The sequence below is a fragment of the Lepidothrix coronata genome, unplaced genomic scaffold (genome assembly GCF_001604755.1).
Source record: "Lepidothrix coronata isolate B3197 unplaced genomic scaffold, Lepidothrix_coronata-1.0 Scaffold41, whole genome shotgun sequence".
NCBI classification, from domain to species: Eukaryota; Metazoa; Chordata; class Aves; order Passeriformes; family Pipridae; genus Lepidothrix; species Lepidothrix coronata.
The window spans coordinates 1,620,677-1,648,536 of NW_016690221.1; the positions used below are offsets into that span (position 1 = coordinate 1,620,677).

The following is a 27,860-nucleotide window of genomic DNA, read 5'->3' on the forward strand; positions in this document are numbered from 1 at the left end:
TGCTCAGGATGCAAGTGTGTCTGACTTGTTTTTGATTCAGAACAAGAGCCATGAGCTTTTGGACACACCAAAAGCCCTTAATGGATTTGTCTACATAAGCTATTATAAATCACTTTGTTTATTCAACTATCAGCTTGGTTTCTCCTGTACCCAGTTGTACTGAAGACGGCAGCATTTTCAAATGTAGTAAGAGCACAGCGAGCAGTGTGGGCTCAGTGGTTTTTAAATACCAGTAAAAGTTTCATTCACCAAATAAATGCCTTTAGTAGAAGCTTTGGCCTTATGGACACTTAAGGTTTAGGGGCTTAGGAAAAGGACATTTATGCCTGTAGTTGTCTCACCCTTGAAATATTTTACATTCCAGAATTCAGTGATGGATGTTGAAATCGTTAATGTTTCAACATAAAACCCAAAACAAACCACGGAAGTTTCTCATTTATTAAGACATTGCTTTCATTCTCATCTTGATGATGGATGTGGGAAGCGTGTTTAGTGCTGTGACAGTAAATCTCACGTTGAGTGGCTGATTAAGTATCTGTTCAGGTAGAGCCACCCTGGCATTTTGGCAACGTTCCTGGGCTTGGCTCCTCTGGGTCGCTGCCGTCAGCAAAACCCCCAGTGTTGCAGCAAGTGTGTTGACCCTGTAATGAAAGGAAGCAGAGGGTGCCTGATGTGAATTTCTTTTAGTAAATCTTAGCTCCTGCCAGTCAATTATGGCCGTTGTGCTGGGGCAGAAAATGTGTTATTTCTGTTCTGTAACTGTTCACTGTGTTTCTGAGCCTGATAGTTATGCTGCTGGTTAGGGAGTAAAATTAAATACTGTCTCACAGATAAAACATCATCAGTGTACTAATAAAGCTCCAAATGTCTGTCTGCTTCTTACCCATTTCATCTGGTTGCACCAGCAAAATAATTCCCTTTATGTTGTTCCCTCGTTATAAATTCAATATGATTCGAGTCTTCCTTGTAGGTAGAGCAGCAAAGTGATGTATGAACTGCTTATTTTTGAATGATTTGTGATTTATGGAAGTCTGATGATGGTGAATTATGTAAAAGGTCTTTGAGAAAATACAAGGTGTGAACCAAGAGAAAGTTTGCAGATGTTTGTGAGCAATAAATAGAAAGAAGAAAGCTTGTTGTCCTACCAACTCTCTGTAGACTGTTTCATGTAGTATATTGTGTTAGCAGTATTTCATATGGCTGCCTGTAAGGTACAGTTAAAGCTTTAAATAAAATATAGCCCCTGTGATAACTTCCACTAAAAGATGATCATATTTTGTATTGTTTCTCTTTCTGAATGTAGTGAGCAAACAGATAACATGAACCTGTTGGCCTCCACAGGTCCCACCGTCTCAGTAGCCAGAGTGTTTGAGGGCAGGGATGGGTGCTGCTGCTTCCCTATATCCACAATTCTCTGTGAAGAAGAAAGGAAGCGGAAGATGCCAAACAATCTTATTTTGCTCGTTTATCTCCCTTAAATATACTAGTTAAGGCAGCTCCTTTCTGCAGCCATGTTCTCAGAACTCCAGTCAGTCTTTTCAGCAGCATTTTGCGGTGGATCAGGTTTTTTTTCCTTTTTAACATAAGATGGATATTTTTCTGTTTTGCCAAGCCCCACCTTTCCTGTGTCCTGTCCCTTTTTAACTCAGACTGCTTTTGTCATCACCTATTCCCTTTCGGTTGTCCTTGTTAATTCCCATCCTGGATGGTGGGGATTCTCATCGAGGCAGGTTAGGCAGAGGCTGAGGGGGGAAGTTGTCCATGTCAGAAATTGGAGGCTGGAAAGATTCTTGAGGGAGGGCACAGACAGGGATGTCCTGCTGCTGTCCAGGACAGTATAAAACAGGCTGGAGTTATCCAGTTGCTGGTTATGCCTTCATGTTGGCTTTTAAACCTGGGGGGAAGAACTGGATTGAAAAATAACATTCTTGTTCATCTCTGTTTATCAGTTTCCAGCGTGGTTTATGTGTGTACTGTCTGTACATGCGTGGATACATTGAGATGGCTCAGAGTTGTCAAGCCTCAGGAATGGGCGTTTCTTCATCCAAATGTCTTGCTACAAAACAATCTCCCTTGCTCCTTTTTGCCTCATTAGCTCCTGCATTAACCTTTTTATTTTGGACTCTGACATGAAGATGTTGATGGCAGTGACGCGGTTCCTTTTTCTGTTGCGTGTTGCGATCGCGCTGTCATCGTGTTTTCCCTTCGTGCTCCCTCAGTGTTCTTCCTGTCACACTCTGGTTTTCGGTGCTTCTCTTTGATGTGATCTCGTTCCTGACAGTCTGCCCTGGTACATACACGTGTCTCATCTTTTCCTGAGTTACAACATGACCCAGACAGTGTTGCTCTCCTAATTGTCTCTGTGCCTCTGTGGACCTCTTCTTTTCCTCTCAGGTTGATACACCGACCAGTTCTGGCATCCTGTTTGTTTTCCCTGTTATTTTTTTTTTTAGTAACTGAGGTACTTGGCTACTGAAAGGATGGAATCATTAAAATAATGTTTTATGGATCACTGGGGGGGAACTGTCATCTGCTTTTGTAATTTTTGAAGGAGATTATTAAAATGTATCTTATAGCTTCAGTATTCACTCTGTGCCGTCATTGTTCTCAGTCTTTCAAAGAATATTCTGGAAAATGAAGTTTTATCATTAAGATTGCATTAAAGTGGATTACAGAAAAGGAAGAGCAAAATATGAAGAGTCTCAACAGCTCAGAACAGAAAGATGTTGGCATCTCATTCACTGGGATGTGGAACAAGGAACATTAATAGGCTGATAAACAGAAATGACTTTTTCTCTTTAAGGCTTAGAAAGGTTTACTTTGAACTTGTAAAGATTTTAAAATGCCAGTTCTCCAAGCTTATGTTGAATGGAGAACTTTGGGCCTATTTTATTTTATACTTTAATGCTCATATTGAGTGAGCAATTAGTTCTGAAAAGCCATAGGTGTCATCAGGGTCGAAGAAGAGTGCACAAGTCTGGCTTTAACAGCTTTTGCTTCTGAGCACCTACTTTCAAATCCTGTTTTGTGTCAATAAGAAATATAACTTTTCCTTTTGGATTTTTTCTTAGAGAGGCAGTTTCTGTTGTATTTGGTGCAGTTTCTGGAAGAATTATCAATCTGTTCTAAGAGGGGAAGAAAGGATCCCAATAATGTATTTTGGCATGGTGTGGAGAGTTGTAAGGAAGTTGAATTTCATGCCTCCCATAGCAAGGGAACCTATGGTAACACTCAGTTCAGAGAGCTGAGGATTGTCCCTGCTTTCATAGACATCTCTGGAATTTAAATTTTATGTACATTAACGTCACATTTGTTCTGAGGCTGAAATATAAACAGATGAAGCTGTTATTTCCATGCAGTGGCTGAGGAAATTGCCCATTAGTCTCTCTTTGCTTAACTTTTCTCATGTTTTGAAACAGTTGTTTTCCAGCCTAGTTTGAGAGTTTTGTATGTGGCTGAATGTCTGTGCTCTCCATGAGATGAGAATCTCAAATATTTTTCATTATTTGAGGAAGGAAACCTAGCACATAGCTCATTTTTCTTTGTGAATGTCAAATCAATCATAATTTGTCAGTCCACTCGGCATTCATAGAAACAAGTCACAATATTGGGAGATTAGGAAAAAAGATTTCTCCATTGTCTTATCAAAATGTTTTGGAATAATAATATGTGAGATTTTGTCTGTTTGGTAGTATTTAATCTTATGTTTGCATTTTTTTCTTCTGTTCTGATTCTAATCAGGACTAAGGTTCTTTGATAAGAGCAAAAAATATTTGCAGTAAGGTTTCCATAGTGCAATTTAATTTGTTATAACACAGTTGATGAGAGTTTTGTACTTCTATTTATCCTATGCATAAAAAAAGAGTATTGTTGAACAAACTGTAATGGATCTTAAGAAGTTGTGGTTACCTGGTCTCACTCATCCATTCTGTCCTGTTTGGAGCTGACCCATGTGCATGTTCCATCACCACAGATATTAATCTTGGAAAGAGGTTCCCTTCTTAACTGATTGATTAATACAGATCCAAGGAAGTAGTGGTGCCCTGGTAATGGAATTATCCAGTTTCAAATGCAGATGTGAAGCCGTCTTGATGAACTTTCTCCACTTGAATGCAACAATGAAGAGACTATTTTATAGTTCCTGATTCTTAAATTAATCTGTGAACGGTTCCAAATTGAATTGGAGCTTGAAACAGGTTTCTGATTCATCCAGTGCTTTAAAAGGTATAATATTTTCAAGGAGGAGGATGATTTTGAGGTAGGGAGGCAGCTGCTTTGGAATTTGAGTGAATTCCTACATAAATTTCCCAGAAAATACAATTTGGTGACCTGGCAGTGCAGACTGTACTTGATTTATACTGAGCATCCTTTCAGGCAGTATTCCCTTTTGGATCTATCTAAATAGTACCTTAACAATAGTGCTATTTTATCTAAAAGCATTTTGATTTATTTTCTTTTAATTATAATGAGAAATAAGACCCCTCTGAAGCACTCATAAATTTTCCAGTGTTGTTTTTAGCATCAGAGAAACAAAGATCTTCTGTTCCTGAGTAAACTAGGCATGCTGGGTTTGATCTTTTTCACTTGCTTGAGGGTTTTTGACTTGTATGCAATACTTCTATTTCATGTCCTGCTCACTCTTTAAATACTTAACTTAGTTCAGTCTTGGATAAACCTGTCGTATTTAAATTATGAATCAACTCTTAACAATCACAAGAATGATTTCACTTTTATTTTGCTATTCATCACGTGCTTTGCCATCAGTTGGTCTGTGATGAGCTGCCTGATGTGAGCCTTGGAGCAGCTGCCCATTAGTGTCCCAGCAGCAGCCTGAGTGTCTGAAGGGCACACATGGAGAGCATCTCCAGGAACACACAGATAATTGTGCATCACCACGTTGTGATTCACAGAGAACTGAGAACGAGAGGGGCCAGGCTGTTCTGGTTTAATAGAGAATCATGCCCACACTGCAAAAGAAGTGCTAATCACCTGGCCTCAGAAGACATTTCTCTTCCGACACAGGTTGCTGGCAAGACCACTGGCAAGACCAATGTGCAGGTGGTGGCTCTAATTACTTGCTGAGTACTATCTGTCAGTCAAAGCAGATCATATTAAACCTCAGTTTTACTTCTACTTTGTTAGAAAAAGATGAAAAGATCCAGTAGAACCCAAGACTGTGTGCTGTTTGTTGAAAACAAAGCACGTTCTCAAAGGCAAATGGATTGATTTTGAAACAGATACACAATTATTTAAATGCTTTGTATGTGTGAGGTTCCAGTAATTGTGTTATGCTGCACAAGAAGGCTGTCACTGGAATGGTTCTTCTCTCATATCTTTTTCTGACAACAGCTGATGATGAGACTGCAGCTACTCTGTTTTCAGCAGCGCAGCCGTAAGATGAAATGGCACCAGCCCTGGTGTCCTGTGTCATGGTGATGCTTCTCTCAGGTTTTTCTCATCTCTCTAAGAGGCAGTGGTCAAGAATTCACAGGTCTGTGTTATCTTCCTTAGTGCCCGAATGCTGGAGAAGGCCCGGCAGCAGCTACAGGAAGAAATCCTGCGGGTTCAGAGCCAGCTGCTGGAGGAGAAGAAGAGACGGGAGCATCAGGAAGCGCTGGTCAGGCGGCTGCAGAAACGTGTGGTGCTCCTCACCAAGGTGAGTTTCTAGATCATCTTTGGAAAAGCCCATGTCCTTTTTTTTCTTTCCTCCAGATGCAGTCCTTCCTATCTCTCCTTTGTTCACCTCTGTAACTGGTACTACAGAGTTGCTGTGGGGTCTTTGCACAGTGGGTGCTGTAAGAGACTTCAGGACTTCCTAGGAATAAAAGTACTAGTGCCTGCTAAGGCTGTGCTGGTGTCCCCCCCATCTGGGCTCATGCTGATGATACGTGACTTCATCTCAGGCTTGGCACCTGTGTGAGGGCAGAGAATTGAATCATGTTGTTGCTGGACTGTTTTGAGCCACTGAAGGGAATTTATAATGGCTTTGGCTGCATTGCCTCCTTTCCTAAAGAGAGCGAAACGGCGGCACCTTGTCAACTGTTCCTGTGGAAAAACAATTTACAGAGAGTAAGAGATTTGCCTTCCTCTGACGCTGGAAGTCTGTTTGAATGTAATGGCAGGCACTAGACCAGTAAATTGAAAATTCGTTTTAAGATTCTTTCTATAGGATATATCAAAGAAGGCTGCATCATCCTATATCAGGTGTGCTCTCGTGATGAAATTCTATACAATAATTTTGAAGTCTGTAGAGCATTGAAAATTTTATATTAAATTCTGAAAGCTCTCTTTCCCCAAAGGGAATAATAATTCACTATAGTCAGAAAGGTAGTTACTTCACTTTCCAAGAATATTCCTTGCAAAACTTCCCTCATCTGAGCAGTCTCCCTGATCTTATAAAGCTCCTCACGTAAATGAGCTTATGTGTGTGCAGAAGGTCAGACTTGAGTAGTTAGAGCTCATGTGAGGGAGCCAGGCACATCCCTGTGTGGGGAGGAAGGAGGGAAGAGAACTGTTCTGTTGCTTGTGCTTTAGGCTTTAATTTTCAGTGTCAACTAAAGCATTTTGATCGATTTTAATTGTGCTGCGCCCAGTTCTGTGTAATTCCATGTCATTGTTGAGCCAAAGAAGCTGTGATGTATGGTGCAGTAAGCAGGGCTCTTGAAGCATGAAGCAGTCACTTTACAACAGGATATTCCATCAGATCTTCCGACTGCGGAATTTGATGCCATGGAGAGTCACACAAGTGAGAAGAGAAAAATGACAGCAGTTCTTTCTGCTTCACACTGAGGCAGGCACTGCAATCAGGGTGGATGGACCAAACTCTCTCCATGGAAACAGAAAAGGGATCTCTTCTTCTCAGTCTTTCTCCTACCCCCAGCAGCAGACAGCCCTCAGTAGTGTTCTGGTTTAGTACTGGCCTGGTTGGATATGACACAGGTGGATACTGAGCCCGGTAAAAAAGCCTTCCTTTATGACCTTCTCAGCTATTCAACATTGTGCTGGATTGCTCAGCCCTGAAGGAAGTTTCTCAGATGGTTTCTAAAAAATTCTCTTTGTTAACTTATTTCCAGTGCTCAGCAGAAACACTTTTTGTCATAGAACACAAAATGTCATTACTTTTCTTTAAGTATGGGGCAAAAAGACAACAGTACTTTGTCATGTAATGGATTGTACCCTGATTTATTTAGGAAGACAAAGCCTTTACTTTGTTTGCTGTTCTCCCCCTGAAGAGGAGTAGAGGAAAAGTTGGAAATGTCCTTCATCAGACCATGGCAAAAAAATCTTCTGATTTGACAGAGAAAGTTTTCAGTGTACTCAGTGGTTCCTCAACTGACCTGTTTTAAAGGAATAAAGACTTTGCTGTTCTCTGAAAATTTATATTCCATCCAGAGAATGCTGGGGTCCTTTGTGAAGAAATACATGCATTATGGAACTTGGACAATCTATCCTTGGCACTGTTTCTCCTGCTGGTTGCTCTTCTCATACAAAATCAGAGGAAGGAATTTCATTTAATTAAAAAAGTATGATATTGTGATTTAAAATGAGATTGAGCAAATATATTGCCCGTCAAAAATAATTATTTTACACTGAAAGCATATCACCTAGAATGGTATTTAATCATCTAATTAGTGGCATCAGTAGTACAGCGTGCTTCTATGAAATTTGAGAATGAAAAAGATGAGTTCACTCTACTGAAGCTTTGTCTTGTTAAATAGGACTGTGAAAATCTAATTTGGGGGAGACTATTATATATTTGATTGAATTGCTATTGCTTTTGATAGTATGACTTTTGCATTTGTGTATGTTTGACCCTCCACCAGGGCAGTGAATCTATTCCTGTGTGCTGAGCAAATAAGGTCTGAAAGGCATCAGATGTGTTTTACAGTGCGAGTTTAATGCAGTAACAGTTGTCCTTTCTGTGGGCTCAAACTGGAACATTGGAAGTCAATTGGAAGTCTCAGAACCTTGAATATGTTTTAAAAGATCAATAGAAAAGAGTAAGTTGTTCTTCATTTCCTAACAGCAGTACCAAATATTGCAGTAGTAAATGTACTCTCTTCAGGAGGTCCTTGCTTTGCCAGTCTGATTCCTTCTCACCTTACTTTTATGGCTACTGATTTTTTTCCTCAAGATTCAAGCAATACTTTGTAGCTCTTACAGACTGCCTGTCTCACTTGTTCAGCTGCTACTTGCCACAGTCTCTGTCTGTCTTAGTTGGTCTCATATTTCCATTTCAGTACATTTAACTTCTCTGTCCTTATCTTGCTTCCTTGCCTCATTTGCTTTTTTGGGGCTTTCTTGATCTTACTTGGGCCTTTCCACTTGGTTTACTGCTTGGAACTGAAACAGTTGTCAGTCTGGGATACTTCAGTGCATCACTACAAATCTCTCTTCCCTGGCAGACCTGAAGAACAGCATTCTCCAGTCTTTGATGTGTTAGTGCAGTGGTCCAGCCCCATCGACTCCACCGCTGACAGTGGGCTGGAGGAGGAGCTGCATCTCGATTATTCCTGTTGACAAACTGCTGTTTAGAACATATTGGTTGATCACTTTGTCCCATATGTCCTTGTGAATCCAGTTTTCTGATTTACATGTTTTCAGTGAAACGTAAGACTAGATTTGGACACCCTCGAGGCTTTCAGACATTGATGGCTGGAAGGTTTCTCCTGGAGTGTCACTCTCTTCACTTAAGGTGATGAAACAGAAATTGATGTTTGAAGGGATGCATTCACTCACTCTCTCAGAGATCTGCCTGGCTGGGTTTGCTGTCTGTTCTGCTGTCTTTTTGCTTTGCCTTTGCTCAGAGTTTTTTAGGGAAGTCTTTAATCTTTCCTTTGTTACCTGAGGTAGTTGCGATGCAGCAGTACTGGAGATACCTGAAGTGCTGGGGAAAGACCTAGTCCACCTCTGCCCTTTTTCCTGTTTGATTTCCTGCTGTATTTGTTTTGAATGCCATGTTTACCCACACAGTTTTGTATTTGACTTTTGTGTTGTTCTTAAGCTTGTGAGTATTTCTCTTTTTCTGAGAGCATTGCACACAACTCCTGGTCTTTGTGTATGGAGTGGGCTTGTTAAAAACAGTCAGTTCTGCTACTGAATGGCTAAAATTTAAATCTCTTAGAAAATTTTATATGACATGGAAGTCTCCTAAAATGAAAAGCCCTTTCTGAAAGTCCTTATCTGAGTCAGTATGTCATGGAAAGAATGTATGAAGCTGCAGAGTGAGTAGGATCATCCTATACCACGTGCAGCAGGTTTGACCAGAGACAAAATGCCCTGCTTTGTGCAGCCGGTGTGTGATCCTTCACAGGAAGCTCAACACTCAAAATGTGAAGCCCAATTTCAGTTGTAACTTACTCCAAATGAGTCCAATTTACTTCTCAAAATGTAACTTTGTGAATGCACACTGCCATAATTGCATCCCTTGCTCTCAGATAAGGCATAATGCAACGAGTGAATTAATCTGCTTGTACTGGATGTTGTTGTTTCACTGTGTTTATTTCCCGTCTGTGCACTCGTCTGCCTTTGGGTACTTTGCTGCCCAGAGAAGAGGCTGAAAAATTCCCTTTTGTTTCCTGAGCTTTCAACCAGATCATGTGATGGGATAGGAAATCTGTTTCTATTGAGGCATAATTTTGGCCATCACCATAAAAGTTGGAGATTAAACAAGTATTGATTAACCAACTCCAGCTGACTGTTGATACCACATGTTCCTGGAGATATCAGTCAGTGTGAAGTATATTAGTGACTCCCAGAGCTGAGAGTGGCAAAGATGCATCTGAAATGGGGCTAGGTAATTAAACTGTTCATTAAGCATGGCAGATGCGGAGTTCATGACTTGATTTGCCATCTGCTTTGTTTTGTAATCAGTAAAGGTTTAAAATAATGCTGATGGCTTCTCTGTCATACTGGATACTGCATTATGTTTTTTTCTTAAGAGGTAGATAGATAATTTCAAAGCTCAAGGAAGGATCTTAGAGTTCTGAGGGCTCAGTGAAGAAGGTGAATTAACCCTTTTCCTGGGATGTGTAAAAAATTAGCTGTAAATATTGCAGTCAATATTGCACTCAGTAGCTGGAAAAAGAGCCACCCTGGCAAGCAGATCCTTGTGACAGACCTTCTTTTGGGTATGATACCTGTGCTCTGCTCTGCATTCAGGTAGCACACTGGCTTTGGGGCAGATGGGAGCCTTTCCTCTGGGTTGTGAGCAGTGTGGAATGCTTTCCCTGGCTGCTATGATACTTCTTCCTTCCTTCAATCCACTTCATGACTCTGTGTATGTCATTTCAGCAGCGCTGTTGCTTGTGCATCACCAGCTGTGCTGCTGCTTTACACATGACTGTTAACTGCTGTCAGCCTGACCCTTGCCAAGCCTTTCCCTCTGCTCACCGTGTCTCCCCTTCATAGGTTTTTATAAACTCATGGAAGTTATATTCATTTTTATGCCTGCAAATAAATACATTTTAAAGCAATTCCACTTCTCCCTCTTCAGAGATTCAGCAAGGCCAGTTTTGTGGGCTGAAGTAGTGCTTGCTTACACCATCTTACATGTCTAAGAAGAGGGAGACAAGACTGTGTTTGAAGGAGACTCAGCAGCCTTTTAGATTGAGCACAGGTTTCTCTAATTTCAACTTGATTGTGTTAATCAGTTAAACAGTTTCAGCAGAAGGGTGCTTGGTAGTTAGGGGTGGAGGAGGATAAGAGCAGAAGAAGACAGATCATTAACAGCTGTGGGACAGAGGGAAAGAGGTGATTGCTGCCTGTGGAGTGCTGGGGCGTGGAGCAGATCGCTGCTGAATTGTAATTTTTTAGTATCCAGTAGCATCATCAATTTTAATTCCCAGACTCCTCTTGCAGGGTGCCTTTTTTAAAGGATGAGGACCAACAGGTCAGAGATGAGGTAGGTGCTTTTATGAATAATCTCCTCCTCTGCAAGGTGGTTTTAGATTGATCCCAAGTTCAGTCTTATGCAGGGTAGTTGTTGGGCTTTGTGTTTGTGGTTTTCACAGGGGTGTTTGGATTGCTGGATAAAGCATACTGAGTTTTTTTGCCTTCCATATCTAATGCTTTCTAGGGTCTGTTGACCTGATCTCAGAGTCTGAGAGTGATTTTTCTCCTTTGTCTGGACCCTCTAATTTGTCTGGTTTGGAGTTTTTTATTTAGCTTCTAATGGAATGGTCTAACTCTAGTTTTCATGGAAATTGCTACAGGAAATACCAAAGAACAAGTATAAGTTTTATCAGCCTCAGCATGGTCTTGACTGTACAATGCAAGTCACTCAGTCCAGCACCTAGAGAAGCACAGCAGTGTTGGTGGCTCCACCCTGGCCTTGCCATGAACCAGCCATAGTATTTATTGAAATGGTTTCATCTGCAGCACTGCCCTTTTTGTAGCTTTTGTAGCTTCCTGAGCAGAATCCCACAAAGTGGCAATTTTTGCAGAGATTTGTACAATGACAAACTGACTCTGTGCTGATTTATACTTGATGCTTTCTTATATTCATTACAAGATCTTATTTGCATGCTTGACATTTTAAAATACTGTGTTTGGAATGTGTTATTTATTTTGAGACCTTTATTAAGCAACCTCAATCTAAGGGTTTAATTGTTACTGATAGCTAAGAGTATAATTACCTCAGTAAAATATCATGGCTATATTAAGCAAATGGCAATTGTCTTCCAGAATAAAATGAGTACAAGCCATTTTCCTTTGAAACAGGTTGTTCCACAGGGCCTGCTAATATCATTTACTAACACAATTGCAGAATCTCTCAATAAAGAATGAATAAGGAGAGCTGAAATCGATGTGTTTGGAGAAGAGGCTGGCCGTAGTAGTTTCAAAGCAGTGCACAGAGACCATCTGGGAGGAGGAAGTATCTTTAAACTAAACCAGAAAATGTTACTGGTTCTCTAGTGAGATTTGCAGATTTCTGGAAGGCAGGAGAGCGTGTGTTTGCTGGTGATGGCTCCCAGAGCAGTGCATGCTTTTCTTTTGCTTTGTTTTCTCTTTTGACATTGTTCCTTACTTGGCCTGATTTGGTCATAGGTTTACTACTCACTTGTTTTTACTCAGTGCAGAGTTGTTGAGTTCTCGCTTGTTTATCCTGCTCCAAAATGGCTTTTCAAAGCCCAAAGAGTTCCCTTAGTTTCTAACTTGTCAGTCTATATCTGTTGAGGGAATCTGGCTCTGAGGTGCTGGAGCTTGTTCAGGGGCTGTGGGCACTGCAGATGTTTGGGAGTGAGTCTGCCCTTGCCTTCTCGCTTTCCACCGCATCCTCTCTAGTGAGAGCTTTTGCTCTTGGGCTGTTGCCCTAATTCTTCATAGCTAGGGGATAAATTTGCCTTTTCCCTGACTTTGGATATTCTACTTTGTGTACCTGTGTGGGTACCTGTAGGAATTTGTCCCACGGAGGATGAAGGTGGTGTGCTTTGTTACAGTAGAGCTTCATCACCTGAGGGCTCTCAATGTGGAATTGCTGAGTGTTAGTTCAAATGACCAGCCTGGAGGCAGAAGATGAATTGATTCATGGGCCTTGCTTCCTCTTCCCTTTTAGAAGCATAAAAGAGCTCATAAAAATTATCTTAGCAATTTTCTGGAATCGGTTTTGTGTAATTTTTTCCCTTGCCTTATGTATCTGGTAAACCTTGTAATGATAAAAATATGGAGTTCATTATTATCTTTATATCTGATGTTTTTGAGGGGGAGGCACAAGGACAGCCTCTGTATTCTATTGATGTTATATCTGACATAATTTCTATTTAAGCAGCGTGTTTAGAGAGTTTTTTAAAATTTTATAACAATTCAGAATATGAAGCAAAGTTAAAAGTTATGTGTTATTTTATGAGGTATTTGTGAAGAACAATAGAAATGTGATTTTTTTTTTTTTTCCTCTGGAATACTGACTGGCTTCTGCTTTGTTCTGCCACCACTAGATATTAATGCTCAATGCTAAGAGGTTATATTATGAAAATTAGAAATATACCCATAAAAGAATTTATATGACCTTCAGTTCTCATATTTCTCCGAGAGAAAGGGCTGTAGGACTTCTAAAGGTAAAATATTCAATAAAAAGAAATTAGGTTAATCCAATGTTATGGCTGAGAATTTAAACTCACCCAGGTCAGGTAATTCAAAGTTATAGTTCCCTTGATGCATGTGCTGTAACATTTATTCCTTAGCTCCTCAGCTCTGAATTATGAAGGATGGCTGAGCGGGTCTGGCAGAGAAGCAGGCGGGAAGATGGATGGGTGGAATGAGGGAGTTATTGTTGGGGGAAGTCGGGCAGAACAAACCTCACTGCTGTGCCTCACAAACGAGGGAAGGGCGACAGCAAGAGGGGGCTCAGTGAGGTGGCTGGGCATGGGCTTGGGCAGCATCCAAGGACAGGGAAGGGGCATAGGATTTCTGAACAGCAGGCTCTGAAATACCAGCAAGGATAAGCTGCAGAAAAGGGGGTTTTTTGGTTGGTTTTTTTTTTTTTTTTCATTTTTCCTCAAATACTTATCGGTTTGAAGGCATTAATATCAGTGCCTCTTAGAGTGGTGGTGTTGCCACAGGAACTGCAGCTTTGAATTTCTGACTTCTCTCTGTTTTAATTCTCAGCCATAAAACTGGATTAACTGGGTTTGCTTCAAGTTGAATTGCAGTGGATTTTTTTAAAGGATAGGAGAGAGAGATAATTAAGTAATTGCACAGTAGCTTATTTCAACATGTGATGTGAGCCTCTGGTAAGAACAGCTGCACTACTCAGACACCAGTCAGAGCATCCTTTCAAATGAAGCCCCAAAATCTTTAGAAAACCGAAGGACTGTCTGGAGAATTAAGGAGTTTTGGATTACTTCTGGCACAGGATCATGCAGTACGGACTGTTTTGTTCAGTGTGTGTTCACAACATCTCAGGTCAAGCATTGCTTAAATTGATGAATATATTAGAAGTCAAATGAGGTTTTACAAAGCATCATGGAAATGGTCTCTGACCCATGATTTGTTGCATTGAGGAGAAATGTACTGTTCCCTCTTTTATGAACACATTTGCTTAGGTGGTATTTCAGATAGAGTCATCAACATTTATTTAGTAGAAACGATAGAAAATTTGAAGAATTGGTCTAGTTTCAGTTAATGAATTCTGATTGATGTAATGAGATTATTATACTACACGCTTCTCAATATACAGAACAGCTGCTGGGTTTTTTTAGTGTTTTATAGGGCATCTAGACCAGGACCAGTGAAGAATATTAACCATAAACTTGCCTCTTCAACTAGAACCAGTTTGGGACAGTGGGGGAACTAAGGTTTAATCTTCTGTCTATCTGAATCCAGAGGTTCGGGATTTCCCTAGAAAGTTCACTGCCTTTTTGAAGTCAAGAATTTGGAAAGGGATCAACAGGTAAAGTGTGAGCATGAGTCAGGAAAAGAAGATAAGCTTTTTACATCAAGGTGATGTTGAACTTTCTTTCTGCTGGGAGGAGGAGATCTCTTTGTACGAGAGTTTTAGTTTGTAGAGGTTGTGTGTAGGAAGGTCCTACAACCCTGCAGGGCATCCAAGCTGCTTGTTGAGCGCAGGGAAGCACAACCGGAGCAATGTTTCAATGTATCTGTCTGTGTCTGCATCTCCTTTACTCTCCTTGGGTAGTGAAATCCAAGAATTCCAGTGGATGTGTTCCTTTGCTTGCCATTGTGTTGGGTCTGTAGAAAGTGCAATGGGCTTACTCCAGTGCTGTATCATCCCACGCGCTTGCTCCTGTAGCAACACTGGGGAAAGCAGAGACTCCACCCTACTTGGTCTTCTAGTCCATGTTGCTTTGGGTGCCACGAGACTGTGTGTAAGGAATTGAGACAAAGTGGTTAAAGTGAAAGTAGTTGAAGAGAGGAGCATTTTCAAACTGATCACTGTCCTGCAAGCGTTTGAGAAGGTTTGTGCTGATCTTGTGCCTGGGAGCTGCAGACACCTGGGGGGCTGGGTTTGGCAAATGTTTTTCACAGAAAAATTTGTATTCTGCTGGTGCCAGCCCGTGCTGTAACTGCAGGATCTGTTGTTTTGCTGCAGCTGAATACTCTTCCCCCCACCTCTGCTCCTCCTGAGAAGTGAGCACAGCTTCCCCTGTTGGGTTATCTCCACACCCCCCTGCCCCCCCCCATGGCACTCTGGAGCTCACATCTGCCTGTCCTGAGCTGTAAAATCTAAATATAGAAAGAAATGGGTGACAGGACTTGGGGCTCACTGTCCTTGTGTGCATTTGAAGGAGAGATTCAGATTACAACAAGCAGCAGGTCCTAGGGAAAGCTTTGACCTACTTGACTGCATTGCACATAGGTTTGGAGTGAGGTGCACGGGCTGTGCCTGAAGTCTCCATGGGGCAGAGCCAAGAACTCATTCCCCTTTCAGGGAGAGGAATTGCTCTTACTCCCTTTCTCCCTTTGAGCACGTGATTAAATAAAGAAAAGCATGGATGTAAAGTAATATTTCTTTCAGTCCATGCACACAGCACAGAATCATGTGCTTCTACAGGGCATGTGCAAAATGATTTTCCAAAATGGGTGTGTAGTTCTCAAAATGATCTATTGCCTGAATTAGCAATTTAGGCAATGTGACTCTTCTCAGTTGCTGTTTTTTCAGACACACACATAAGCTGCAGGAGTTTTATGTTTTATGCTTGTAACAGTAGTTCTACTCTGTAAATAGCATTTTCAGTTTTGCAGATAAGGAAACGCTTTCTGGCTTTAATAATTTAATTTTCTGTCAATAACATACTACCTTTGGAGACCAAGTTTCTGGGTTGACATTTCTATTATATTAATTACAAAAGAGGAGAAGCTGTGCTTGTTTTGTCATTGGGAAATGCCATTTACCAAGTTATTGGAAAGCTGACCTTGTCAGAAGTGTTATTGCATTATCCCTCGGTGAGGGCCACCACAACTGAGTGACAAGAAAAAAATGCAGAAAGAAAAAAGCAATTTCAGGAGATATAATGAAATCAAAACAAAATGCCTCTTTTATCCCTCTCCAACATGAAGATCTTTATTAAGATAGTATATTGTAAGAGTTTGATGCTGGGGGGAAAAAAGCTTGTGAACCACTCTGGGTTGTTTTTTAAAAATGAAAATCACCATACAAGAGAATTTTTGACCTTTGCATGAAATGAACATGAACAAGTGGCTGTACTTACTACAGTGACATCTCTCCCACTCCCTATTTTAACCACTGTATCCCTGACCATCAACCTTCTCTTACTCATTCTACATATGAGGCTGTGGAGGATGGGGGTAACCTGTGCCACCTCAATGCTTGGAGGGTCTCCCTGGAAGCAATTTATTTCCCACCTCCAGTTCACTCTGCAGTGCCTTAAGTAAATCTCAGCTCTTCTGTTTGCTTCTAGCAAAATGCCAAGCAAATCATCTGTTTGTTTTCTCCTTTCCCTCCCAGTTGAAAGCCAAAAAGCTATTAGTTTGCTCAGAGCCATTCCTTGTCCTCCCTAAACACTGAGGGACGGCAGCAGCCGCAGGTTCCTCCTGCTCTGCCTCAGTGTCCTATCCGGGCACAGCTTTGCTGAGCAGCCCAGGTGATTTGCCTTCTGCAAGGACCTGCCTGCTTTCATGTACCTCTAAACAACCCTCTCCACTCCTGGGCAGGCTTAGTGGCCATTTCTTCCCTGAACGTGTGTTCTGTAGCAGCAGAGTGACTGATTCTGCTCATCCCTGTGCTTTCTCCCTGTGGTGGAACCATCACAGAGGTGCAGGTCATGGGAAGCTCTGTGAGTGGTTCATAATGGAGCATGTTCATGACACTTTAAAAGCTTGAAATGGAATCTTTTCTACCAAAGAAGTTATTAAAAAAGACCCAGAAAGCTCTTTAACCCACCCCCTCCTTTTATGTGAGCAATGTGTTTCTTATGTAATGTCTCTGCACACGAGTTTGTCATGTGTGGTGTTAACCTGAGGCTATGTTTGTAGCCATTGCGTTCCAATATTGGCTTTTTACTTGCATAAAAGAGAAAAAAAAACCCCTGCTGAATCCCTTGAAAATACCCTAAATAGGATCCTGAGCAGCTGTAAATAATAGCCAGGTTTATAGCTTAACTCTCTAGAGGTACACACAAGCTGAAGGATGTGAAACATAAGTTCTGGATGTGATGTTTTCCTTCAGATAACACACGTAAGACAGAAATCCAGAGGTAATGAAATGTGCACATCTTCCCTGCCTCGCTTTCCTCTCTGCCTGGACATGGATTAGTGACTTCTGAGGTTCTGAAGCTCCTTCTGCTCCAGTTGTGGGTGCATCTTCTGCATCAAGTCTTGTGCTCTGTTGGGGTTTAGTCCCTAACGTTAGAAATTATTTGATCCCTCCAAGGGACCAGCTCCAGTTGACTCCTCTGAATGTGCATCCTATCAAAAATGCTGTGACTTTCTCAGGAGGTCTTATTACATTTCACCTTCCTAGGGTGAGTTTGGGGTTTTCTTTGTCAGTGTTTATGTTCTCACTACTTCTCCCTCTGCAGAGGGACTAGTTTTCCTTCAAGAAGAGGGAGCAGGGATGTGGAATTGTTGCCCCTCATCAGACAGCAGTTACACAGGTTTAGTTTTAATGTCTAACTGCTCCACTGAAGAAACTGGATCTCTTAATTGCAGCCAAAACATCCCTGTAGGCATTTCCAGTTGAATTATCAGTCAGAGCAGCTGACCCTGGCTGGTGGGCAGGGGGTCATACTTTGCTTTATGGAGAATTTGCTGTGTTTTGGATGGTCCTCAGCTGACAGAACCTGCAAGCTGTTCCTGCTCTGCTGGGGTTCTGTGCATGGTTCTGCTTCCACTGGATGAGGGAATGCCCATCAATCTGCATCAAAAGTTTTGATTTGTTATTAACTTTTAATATGCTATAAGGAAGACTAATAAAATTAAATGTAAATTAGAAAGTTCACATTCTTCAGGCAAATACAACTTAAGAAAAATGGTGTCTTCTCATTTTGCTGCATTTTGAAGGTGTAACAAGCACAGTTGCTGCTCTCCCCAGGGACAGCTTTGGGACTTACAAGGTTTATTCATCCAGACCAGTGAGTTCTTTTTCTTGGCAATTCTTTCCCCCAGGAAGTAGTGATAAGAAACTCTGAGGGGAGGAACCTTGATACATTACTCGTCCTTTCTCTTATTTGTCTTGGGACTCGGTCTGGAGGTAAATGTGTTATAAATATCTGACTATTAATGCTTGGTAGACTTATGAGAGCTGTTAACAACTAATGAAGGTTAAATGCTGTCTATTTTGGGAACCTGAATGACACTGTCACTCATATTTTATTAGTACTCGATGTTTAGAGCTGCTGTATTCCTTCTGTCATTGCTGTGGGGTGGAGAAGCACCGTTATCTCAGTTATGAAAGAGGATGGGGAACAGAGATGCTTGAATAAAAGGGCTGAAGACCTGAGCCCAAGTCAAACAGGAACACTGTGGAAGAGCTGTTAAATCTTTATTGTGTCTCCTTCAGAGAATATTTGTGTTTTTATGAAGTCCCACAGTGCAGACTGCAGTGTTTTGTGCCTTACCTCTGTGACAATGACCTTCCTTAAGGTAGCAAGTCCTCTGCTGTAGCACGTGTGTGTGTATTCCCTGACACCGCCTGCTCCACTGTGTTAGCATCAGCATTTCACTGATTTTCTACATCTGCAGAGTCTTGTCATACCCTGAAAGCATCTGGTATCATTTTGGTGAACCTGTATTAGTACAAGGTTTTTTTTTTTCCTGGAACTGTGTTGCTGAAGTGCTTTTATTTGTGGAAGTTATGGCCTGGTTTATAGGCACAGGCTGGAGTCCCTTCCCTCCTCTCTGCATGCTGTGTCTGGCCAGCATGTCTATAAGGATATCATAGCTCTGAAGGGTGTCCAAGTCAAATCCCAAGGAGATTGTGCTGTAAAACCTGCTTTTGTGCACACTGCTTGAAATCTGATTTTTTTTTTCTTCCTCTTTACATTAACTTGTGTTTGTGTGTGATTTTGCTCAGGCTGTTTATCAGTCTTTGCTCTTTCCCCATTACTAATATTTTTAAGTTCTCTAGAATGCCTCACCCTTGTCTCTAGACTCTGCTGACATTAATATTTTATGTTGTCATTTCACATCTTGCTGTTTGCCCCTGTGTTCCACTACACTAATAATGATACTGAAGGAAACTTCTGGCTCTGATTCCCAGTGCAGCCTCCTGCTTTCCATGGCAAGGAGGAATGTTGTGCTCCTCCATCAGCCAGCTCTTACCAACAGGTATTTGGCTCTCACATAATGATTAAAACCCGGGGATGCTCTGTCATCTATACAGACTTTCAAACCTTGAGTTCACTGGTTCGCTCTCCTGTGAGTTCTCAAAGAATCATTAACTGGTTCAGTTTAAATTACTTTCACAAAAGCTTAGGCTTATCTATCTCTATTTTATCTTGTTACACTCAACTAAAAAAGGTGCTTTGAGTTCTGAACCTTCTCAACTAATTTTCTCAATGTTCAGGTGAAACTTCCTTGCCAATGACTCTAATTTCCCAGAACAACCTTATCTCCTCTTTCAAAACAGATAGAAGGATGTCTGCTGCCTGGTATCTCCAATACAAAAGCCATTTTTAATGATAAATCATTCTATTCCTTTTGTCTGTTAACACCTTTGTTATTTTGGTCTTGGATGAATATCCAGCTTTGAGATTATTATTATATCTTCTTAGTGCAGTTTAATTTCTTGAAGCATTTAACTGCCTTTATCAGTTCTCTGGTTAAAATATCTCAGTTCTCTGGTTAAAATACAGCAACTGTGATGATTCTTTTCTGAGTCTGTATCTTTGCTGGGTCAGAGTCAGAATGTGCAGCTACAGTCACTTGTGCTTCTGACTTCTGATAGACTCAAAGAATTGCTCTGTACACACAGGTTGGTTTGGGGTTTTATGTTTTCAGTGTGATGACATTTTTTACCTTTTAAATACAAATTAATATTATTGCTGCGGCCTTTGCTTACTTGAAATTCTCCATTATGTTTTACATTTCTATGACCTTTTCTCACTTTATGTAAGCATCCTGACTTTCGGTGTTTTGATATTTGTATTTATTTTCATCTTTATGAAACTGGTAATGTAAAAAAAAATAATCTGCAGAGATCAGTAGATTTATTTTCTTTCAAATTTTGGCAAAGATATGAGATAGCCTTGCAAGTTCATATATTGCAAGTAGCAATTTCTGAACTGCTCGTTTTCTTCTCCCTGTATGAGTATCTGAATATCCCATGGGATTTAACAGTGTGGCAATGAGCAAACAAATTACTGTATTCCCAGGCAAAGAAAAGTGTAACTGGATCACAGCTGCTGTCACTCCTGTCTGTCTTGAAGATGAATCAGCCTGCTGAAATGTGCAGCTGTGGGCAGTATATGGAGCTGGGTGGTCTTGTTCTCTGGGATCAGATGAATATTTCAAATCTGTTATACCTTATTTGGAGTATTATTTTGCGGATTTCCCCCCCCCCCTTTCTTGCCCCTTTAAAATTTATAATCAAATTTTATTTATTTAATTATGATTGGTGGCTGCATACTTATTTAAAATGAAGCCATCAGCTGTCAGCTAAGCTGAGAGGCCACAGTTCAGACATTATCTGTGCCAGGTATTCTCACCAGATGGCCAAAGTGCAATCTTTTAACTAGTCGAGGATGTGATTATAATGTTTTTTATGAACTTATTCAAATTTCACCTTTTATTTGTCTTCATTGCTGTTAAGGGCACCTTCCATGGTGTTTCTCTACTGGAAAATTTAGATCAGATTAGAACATGACTTCTCAGAGCTGCGGGAAGTAGTGCATAGTTTAAAGAGGATTAGTGATCAGTATGTGTAAGGACTAGTCTGTGTAAGGTAAATCTTAGAAGGAGCACCTTCATCTTAAGTAATTTATGTGTCAGTAGAGATTTCCTTCTTTCTTAAATGGAATCTCTTATGTTAAAGGTCATTTTATTGAAATTTGTACTTATGTATTCATAAAAGCACCTGTTGTCCTGAGTATTATCAGTCACCAAGATTTGAAGTTGCCATGCTGGATATTTTCTGCATGTTTTAGCACTGGAATATGGTATGATTAATAAAGTGAGATATCTGCTCTTGATATTACAGCATTAATAAAATTAGGAGGTGGAATTGTGATGACATATGGTCTTCATACTTGGTGAGGTTCAACTGGCAGGAGAACATGAAGTTATAGGAATGTGAGAACTAATTGATGGGCTTGGGGAAGCAGATCTCTAGATAGCTATGGGCTGATGCTGTATAACCAGTTTTCTTTGCTTAATGGTATGCTTGTGATCTAGGCACCTTTTGGTTATTCCTGTATCTGTATTCTTTAAGTTCTCTGGGAATAATAGATTTGGCAAGTTACTGTTTTGTATTTATGCATTATTTTGATTTATATTTTTTAAAATATGTGGAAATCTAGGCTGAAAATGATGGGGGGAACCTGAGTGTGGCAGGTAGATATTTATACCTTTGGCATATCTTTGGTCTCTGGCTTGGCCTTAACAGCTATTCCTGCATTATAAAAACTGGAGGTTTGCTTTATAGAAGCATCACTTCTATATTGTCCTAATTTTTCAGCCTTACTTGCCTTTTATATCACCTCATCAGGTAGATTTTCAGGGGTTTTATGCATTACTGCCTATTTATCTTGTATTGGTTTGGAGGCCTTAGCAGGGGAACAGGCTGCTGATGTAATTCCCTCCCATATCCCCCCTGCTTTCCGGGCTCTTTGTGCAGGTGACTCTGGGCTGTAGCCAAGGCTACCTCTGATTTACCTCTTGGACACTCAGAAGTTCTGCTGTTCCCTCCTTCAGCTCCAAATAAATCCAGAGCACTGAGAGCTGGCCCCCTGCTTTTCTGGCTGGTGCATCCTCTTAATCTGCTCCCAGTCACCCTGCAGGGAGCTCAGTTTGTTCAGCTCTCTGGGGAATCCTGCAGATCAGCTCTCTGAGACATAAGTGTCCTCAAAGTGGTCACTGGCACAGCTGAAACCAGTGACCTTTCTGGGAGAATTGTACCTGCTCCCATCAACCAGCAGGATAACACTTTCAGAGCTAAATCTAAACCTGCTAGGTAAGAGTTATTTGACAATCTTGTATTGCCAAAGACTGTGGTGCTGAATCTCCTTCCATTTATAGTTAATTTTTTTCCCCCCACCAAAATTTGTTTGAAATTTCCTGTAATAGAGGATTGAGTAACACTTGTCACATTTGGAAGGTGTAAATCGTTGAGGAATGATTTCAGCTCCCTCCTCTATAGTCTTGCCAACCGTTTTACCATTCAAGGTTTGAAGGACTGGATGCTGCTGTAGAGTCGTTTCACCAGGTTTTCTAACAAGGAAACTGCCTTGCTCTTCAACCTCGAGGATTTTGTGTTTGCTCCAGGCTGAGAAAACGTGGGCCAGAGGGCACAGAGGTACATCCCCTGTGGTGTCAGGAGCTGGAGGATGTGTGTTTGTGGATGTGAGTGTGTGTGAGCCCTGGCAGCTCACCCCTGACCGGGGACTGGCTGTCAGACGGGTGTGAAGTGCTGTGTCTTGCTTATGGCATCTCTTTGTTTCCCATCCAGAGTCAGACTAATGACAGCTCTGATAATGCCAGATGGCAGTCACCAGTCATCATTTAATAGCAGAAAAATGCCTAAATATTGTCTCCAAAATTGGTTTGTTCATTCTTTCTCCTCGTTCCAGCCTGGCAGTGATCTGCAGGCAGCACTTAGGGACCTCCTAAGAAGATCTCGTGTAGAAAACTGTCAGAACAGATTGCTGTATGGATTTTCAGAGGATTTAAGTTAATTAAAGAGCTCTTCCTCGCTTTCATTTCCTCGTCTCTGCCAGCTATTTACATGCTAATATAGGGTCTTCCAGGGAGAACAGGACAAGAGTCAGCATTGGGCATGTTATCACACATGGAGACAGTAGAAAATAATGAGATGAGCAATATATATATATGTGTGCGTGTGTGTTTGTGTAACTTGACAACTGAAAGTCAGCAGCACAGCTTTTTGCATATCTTCAGTAGTGTGTGATCTTACTGAATAGAATTCACTCCATTACATCTCACACTGCATAATTTAATACTTCATCGTTCACTATAGTATCTTTACATACAGAGTTCTATAAACAGACAGAATTTAAGTTTGTTTGTGTGTTTTTTGATTTTTTGGTTTTTTTTTGTCTGCTTTGTCTTAAAGAGGAAACTTCTTTTCTGTAGAAGTAATGACAAGTTTTACTAGGAGTACAAACCTGGGAGCAGAGATTTTGGTGAGGACTGGTATCTACTCTTGCCTGCTCTTGGAAAGATTAAGCAGAGTAGATGCTCAGCATGGAAGCAAACCGAGAGTGGATGTAATAGTTTTCTGCTCCAGTTGCATTATTATTTGCCCATTCCATTTTCACATTATTTCAGAGGATTATTTTCTCCTGTAATTTTTCAATATCTTTCATTTTAACACTTTATTAAAACTGCTACATAACAGATGAAATAAAATTGATCTCAGGTTACACTTCAAGAGGGAGTTTAATGCTTTAGGAAAATGAGAAGCCTTGCTGTCTGCATTTTTAAACAAAACTATCAAAACCGTCTGTATTGTTGAGCATAGGTAAAGTTTTTTTTCAGATGCAGAAGGCAGTCCACATAGTTTGAGGGTGCTGAAGGTAATTAAGCTTCTAAGGACCAAAGGCAGTCAAAGACAGATTTGTTTCCTGAGCTTTTTGTTCCCTGATGTGCAGCTGAAATACAAAGTGAGCAGCTTAGCAAAAACAGCTCTTACCAGGGGCTGCTGTTGAAGGCAGAGTCCCTGTGTTCCATGTGACCTTTGTGAAACAGCTCTTTGGCATTAGTCTTTCTCTTAATTTTAACCTTTTGTGGTTTTCCTAGCAGAAAACATGATGGTCTTACTCTAAGGTATCAAGTGGCTGTTCTTTGGCCTTAAAAATCAACATGACATTTTGTGGCAGAGTTAAGAGATGAGGGGAAGGGAAATTCCTTTTGGGAACTTTGTTGGGAGCAGCCGGGGGGAGAAGGTCGCCCACACTGAAAAGTCATGACTGATCCCCTGCTTGCTTATGCCTTTGCAGCACAGATTCCTTAACAGATACTCTGAAAGGGATGTCAGGCCAGAGATGCCCTGGGATTTTGTTGTTTGAGGTTTTTCTCTTGTACTTGATATTCCAAATGCTCTCTTTAGCCAGCCTGGTGGGGCTGACCAAGATGAAATGCTGGTGTGCAATAAGCTTGGGGCTGAATTTGTCCCTGTTGTGGTTCTCTGAATGTCGTCTGAGCTACACCAGGGAAAAGCTGTCCCTGGAGCCTGGATAGATGTTGCTAGAGGTTTGTTACCCAGACCCGTGCAGGTCTGAATAATTTAGGGTCATGTGTTGTTCTTGGTTCCCCAAACCAGAGGAAACCAGTATTGTTTGAGTATCTCTGCTGCCTAAATCCTGTTGCTAAGTGTGGCTGGGGGAATGTGACAGGACTGGCAGCAGAAAAGCCAGTGAGCACTCAGAATTTATGGAAGATGGGGACACACATGGAGCAGATGCCTTGTATAGTCCCTACCTGGGCTGCCTGCCCCTGGCAGGGCCAACACAACTTTGCTTGCAGGAGCTCTGACAAGTGGAAATGAAAAGCGATGCTTAAAAAATATAGTGTTTTAATTTGTAAGGCTCATGTCTCTTACACAAGTGGGAAGACCCCGATGTTTATGTGTTCAATATCGGTTTTAGGCAAATATTGACCTTTGGCCAAGACTTTGGAAATATTTTCAGTAGCCACTCTTAGAAATCTTAAAAAAGCTCTTTTTTTAAAAAGGAGTGAACTCTCAGCCTTTGGAGACTTGTCTCTTATAGGAATCTTGTGTTAAATACCTACATTTTTTCCTTCCTGTGTATTTCTCATTCTTTACCCGGTGCAGCCTGTGGTCTGTTAGAGTGGATGGATGCTATGGAGGAACTTCAAAAGGATGTGTAGCTGCACTGGGACCTGCTACTGATTTAAGGAGATGGGAAATTTTCACACTTGACAATGTAACATGAACAGCAAACTTTTTTTTGGATGTTGCTAACTGCTCATTTTTACCACTCTCCCTGAGGTCTAAGCTCATACAAAGGCTCAGGCCTTCAGTCATATCCAGTGAAGCTTTTGGGGTTTTTTTAAGTGAAGTTTAATTTTTCATCAGTCTACCAATATTTTTCTATAGCACATCTGAGAGATTTTCCTCAAATTAAAAAGCAAAAATGCACAAAAACTGTGTGAGAAAAATCAGAAACCCGATCAAAAGCACTTCAGCCAAAAAGGGGGATTTATTTAATAGGTCCCATGCGATTGAAAATGTAGGTATTTTCAGTGAAGATGACTAGGTAAGGTTTAATGTTTTTCACAGGCAATGCAATTTTATAGAAAAGAATTGAGAAGAAAAAGTAGTTTTTCAGTTTTTCAGGTATTACATGCATACTTTGCTACTTTATGCTATAGCCCTTTTCTGGGACCTGTAAATTTGTGGATCTCTGAGATATTTAGCTCAATGCAATAGTTCCTTGCTGCTGGCAGGAGAACATAAATCTTTTTTGAGAACTAAAATTCTCCAGTGCTGATGTGTCTGATTTGTGGGTCACAGGCCCTTCGTTCTGCATCCTCACCTTCAGACATTGTGATTCTTGGTGATGTGTGTGGATATTGGGAGCAGAAGATAATTTTATATATACAGATGAAGAGTTTCAAATAACGAAGAAAGATTTTATGTCAGTAGGGTGGGTTTTTTTTAATCAAAATTTTATGTTATTTTGATTTCTGGAACTTAAATAGAGCAAACCAGACATCACAACAAGGATCCTGATAGAAAAATTAGATTTTTGGGTTTAATTTTTAGGTGTCATTCCTCAAGATAGGAAGCAAAGAAGCAAACTAGAGCAGCGAACAACATGAATATTTTGGAAGCAGCATTTTTTTCTACGTGCTACCATCTGTTGATGACCTATACACAGGAAAGGATTCATTTCCCAAAGTCAAAGGGTTAATTACTTGATGAGATGTGCTAAGAAAGCTGTGAAATACAAGGTAAAGTAAATCCTGATGCTTGAGAGAGCTCTCCAGCCTTTTTTTTTTTTTTAATTCCCTCTTGGAAACTTCTATGTACTGGTTGAATGCAGTTGCTGACAACAGTAGTATTGTGGGGGAAGAAGTGATGCACAGTACTTGTCTTATGTGAAAATATATTACAAATAAAAATTAGCAAATTAAAGGACTGAAGAGCTCTGGTTCATTAACACAGTGTTTTCTGAGCATTAGCTTTCTGAGTGGTTCTGATGATGGAAAAGAGAGGTTATAAGTTCTGTCCTTGCATCCCTGAATGTTGCAGAGGAAGCCCAAATGCTCTCAGCATCTTTCCCATTAATGTATTTTCCTGTCTTCAGCGCAAATGAACCCCAGATATGTGATAGCTCTTAATACATTTTGAACCTCTCTCCCATAATTAACTTCTGACGGACTGAAACAAGGCCGTGGGGGTTATGGATTCGAAGAGACTTCTCAACAGGTTTTGAAAACGATACATAGAAATCTTTCTGCCATTCACATGATTAAGCTTAATTATTTTGAATTGATTATAAGGTCTTGAGTATGGATATGTAACAAGCTTTATGTTGTCCCTCAGCAACAGCACCTTTTTAAAGCCCTCTTGAGTCAGATCCTAGTGAAGCACGATGTTCCTCTTTTTGCCAGCGTGGCCCGTGCTTGCTTACAAGATGTTGCAGCCTCCTCCTGATTTCCATCAAAGCAGCTCCCATCCTGTCACCAGGGAAAGCCTGATGACACTAAAGCCTCTTGCCCAGTCAGCATGCTGCGTGTTAGCATCAGACTGACCCTTCTAACCCTGTGAAGTTTAAACAAAACCTGCCTGCTCTTCCTCCCCTCTCCATTACTACCAACCTTCCCACTTCATAGGATTACAAGATCATTTGGGTTGGAAGGGGCCATAAAGCTCATCTCATGTCAACCCCCCTGCCCACAGCCAGGGACACCCTCCAGTAGACCAGGCTGCTCAATGCCCCATCCAGCCTGGCCTTGAAACACTTCCATGGATGTCACTGGGGGTGTCACTGATGCAGAGCAGTGACAATGTTGTTCCCCTGCAGCACGTGAGAGGCTCAGGTTTGGACTGTTAATTAATAATTCCAGTCCTGTGCAGTGATTAGTCTGATGACAAGTCAGTCTGTGCAAAAAAACCTCTTGGTAGCCTTTGAAGCAAGCATGCAGAAATATCCTATTTTCAGCTGTACATATTTTTTTCCCAGAATTACTTTACCATGGCACTGCTCTAAATATGTCTTGTGAGATAAGCTTTAAATCCTACTTGGGCAAAGTTTATTAAAAATTAACATTTGCATGGGGAGCTATAAAAAAGAATAGGGCCTTCATTAGCTTAAAATCATCCAAAGTACAAAATAATATTGAATTGCTCTCCACTGGTCCAGACCAGGAAGGCTCTTACTGCCTGCCAGATCTTGAAGCCCAGAAATAGTCAGCATCAATAACATCCAATAATCCACACTGGAAGCTGCACCTCTATTCCCAGAGGTCCAAGAAAATGAGCTGCTACCACGGATTAAACAGCCTGAACTCATTGGAATGGGATATTAGCTGTCATTCCTCTCAGTGGGGAAAACTGGAGTGTTCATTAAACATACAGCCCCAGAATAACTGCTCTGGCAGGTCATGGTGTTTGGGAGTGAAATGTCAGTGCAGATGATGTAGTTTGATACAGTTTTGCTTTGTGGAAGTTCACACTCGAACCAACGTAACCCATAGGCCAGGTAAAGCTGATTTAGCCTGACGGAGGATGTGTCCCA

At 41.0% G+C, this 27,860-nt stretch overlaps 1 protein-coding gene across 1 annotated transcript in view; it reads left to right on the top strand.

Annotated features, from left to right (window-relative positions):
* The window catches only part of MAD1L1 (MAD1 mitotic arrest deficient like 1), a 353,601-nt gene that overhangs the window by 98,700 nt on the left and 227,041 nt on the right, over positions 1–27,860 (top strand). The window contains exon 11 of the mRNA XM_017813643.1: positions 5,512–5,656. Within this exon, the coding sequence (XP_017669132.1) occupies positions 5,512–5,656 (145 nt within the window). The remainder of the gene's footprint in view (positions 1–5,511; positions 5,657–27,860) is intronic.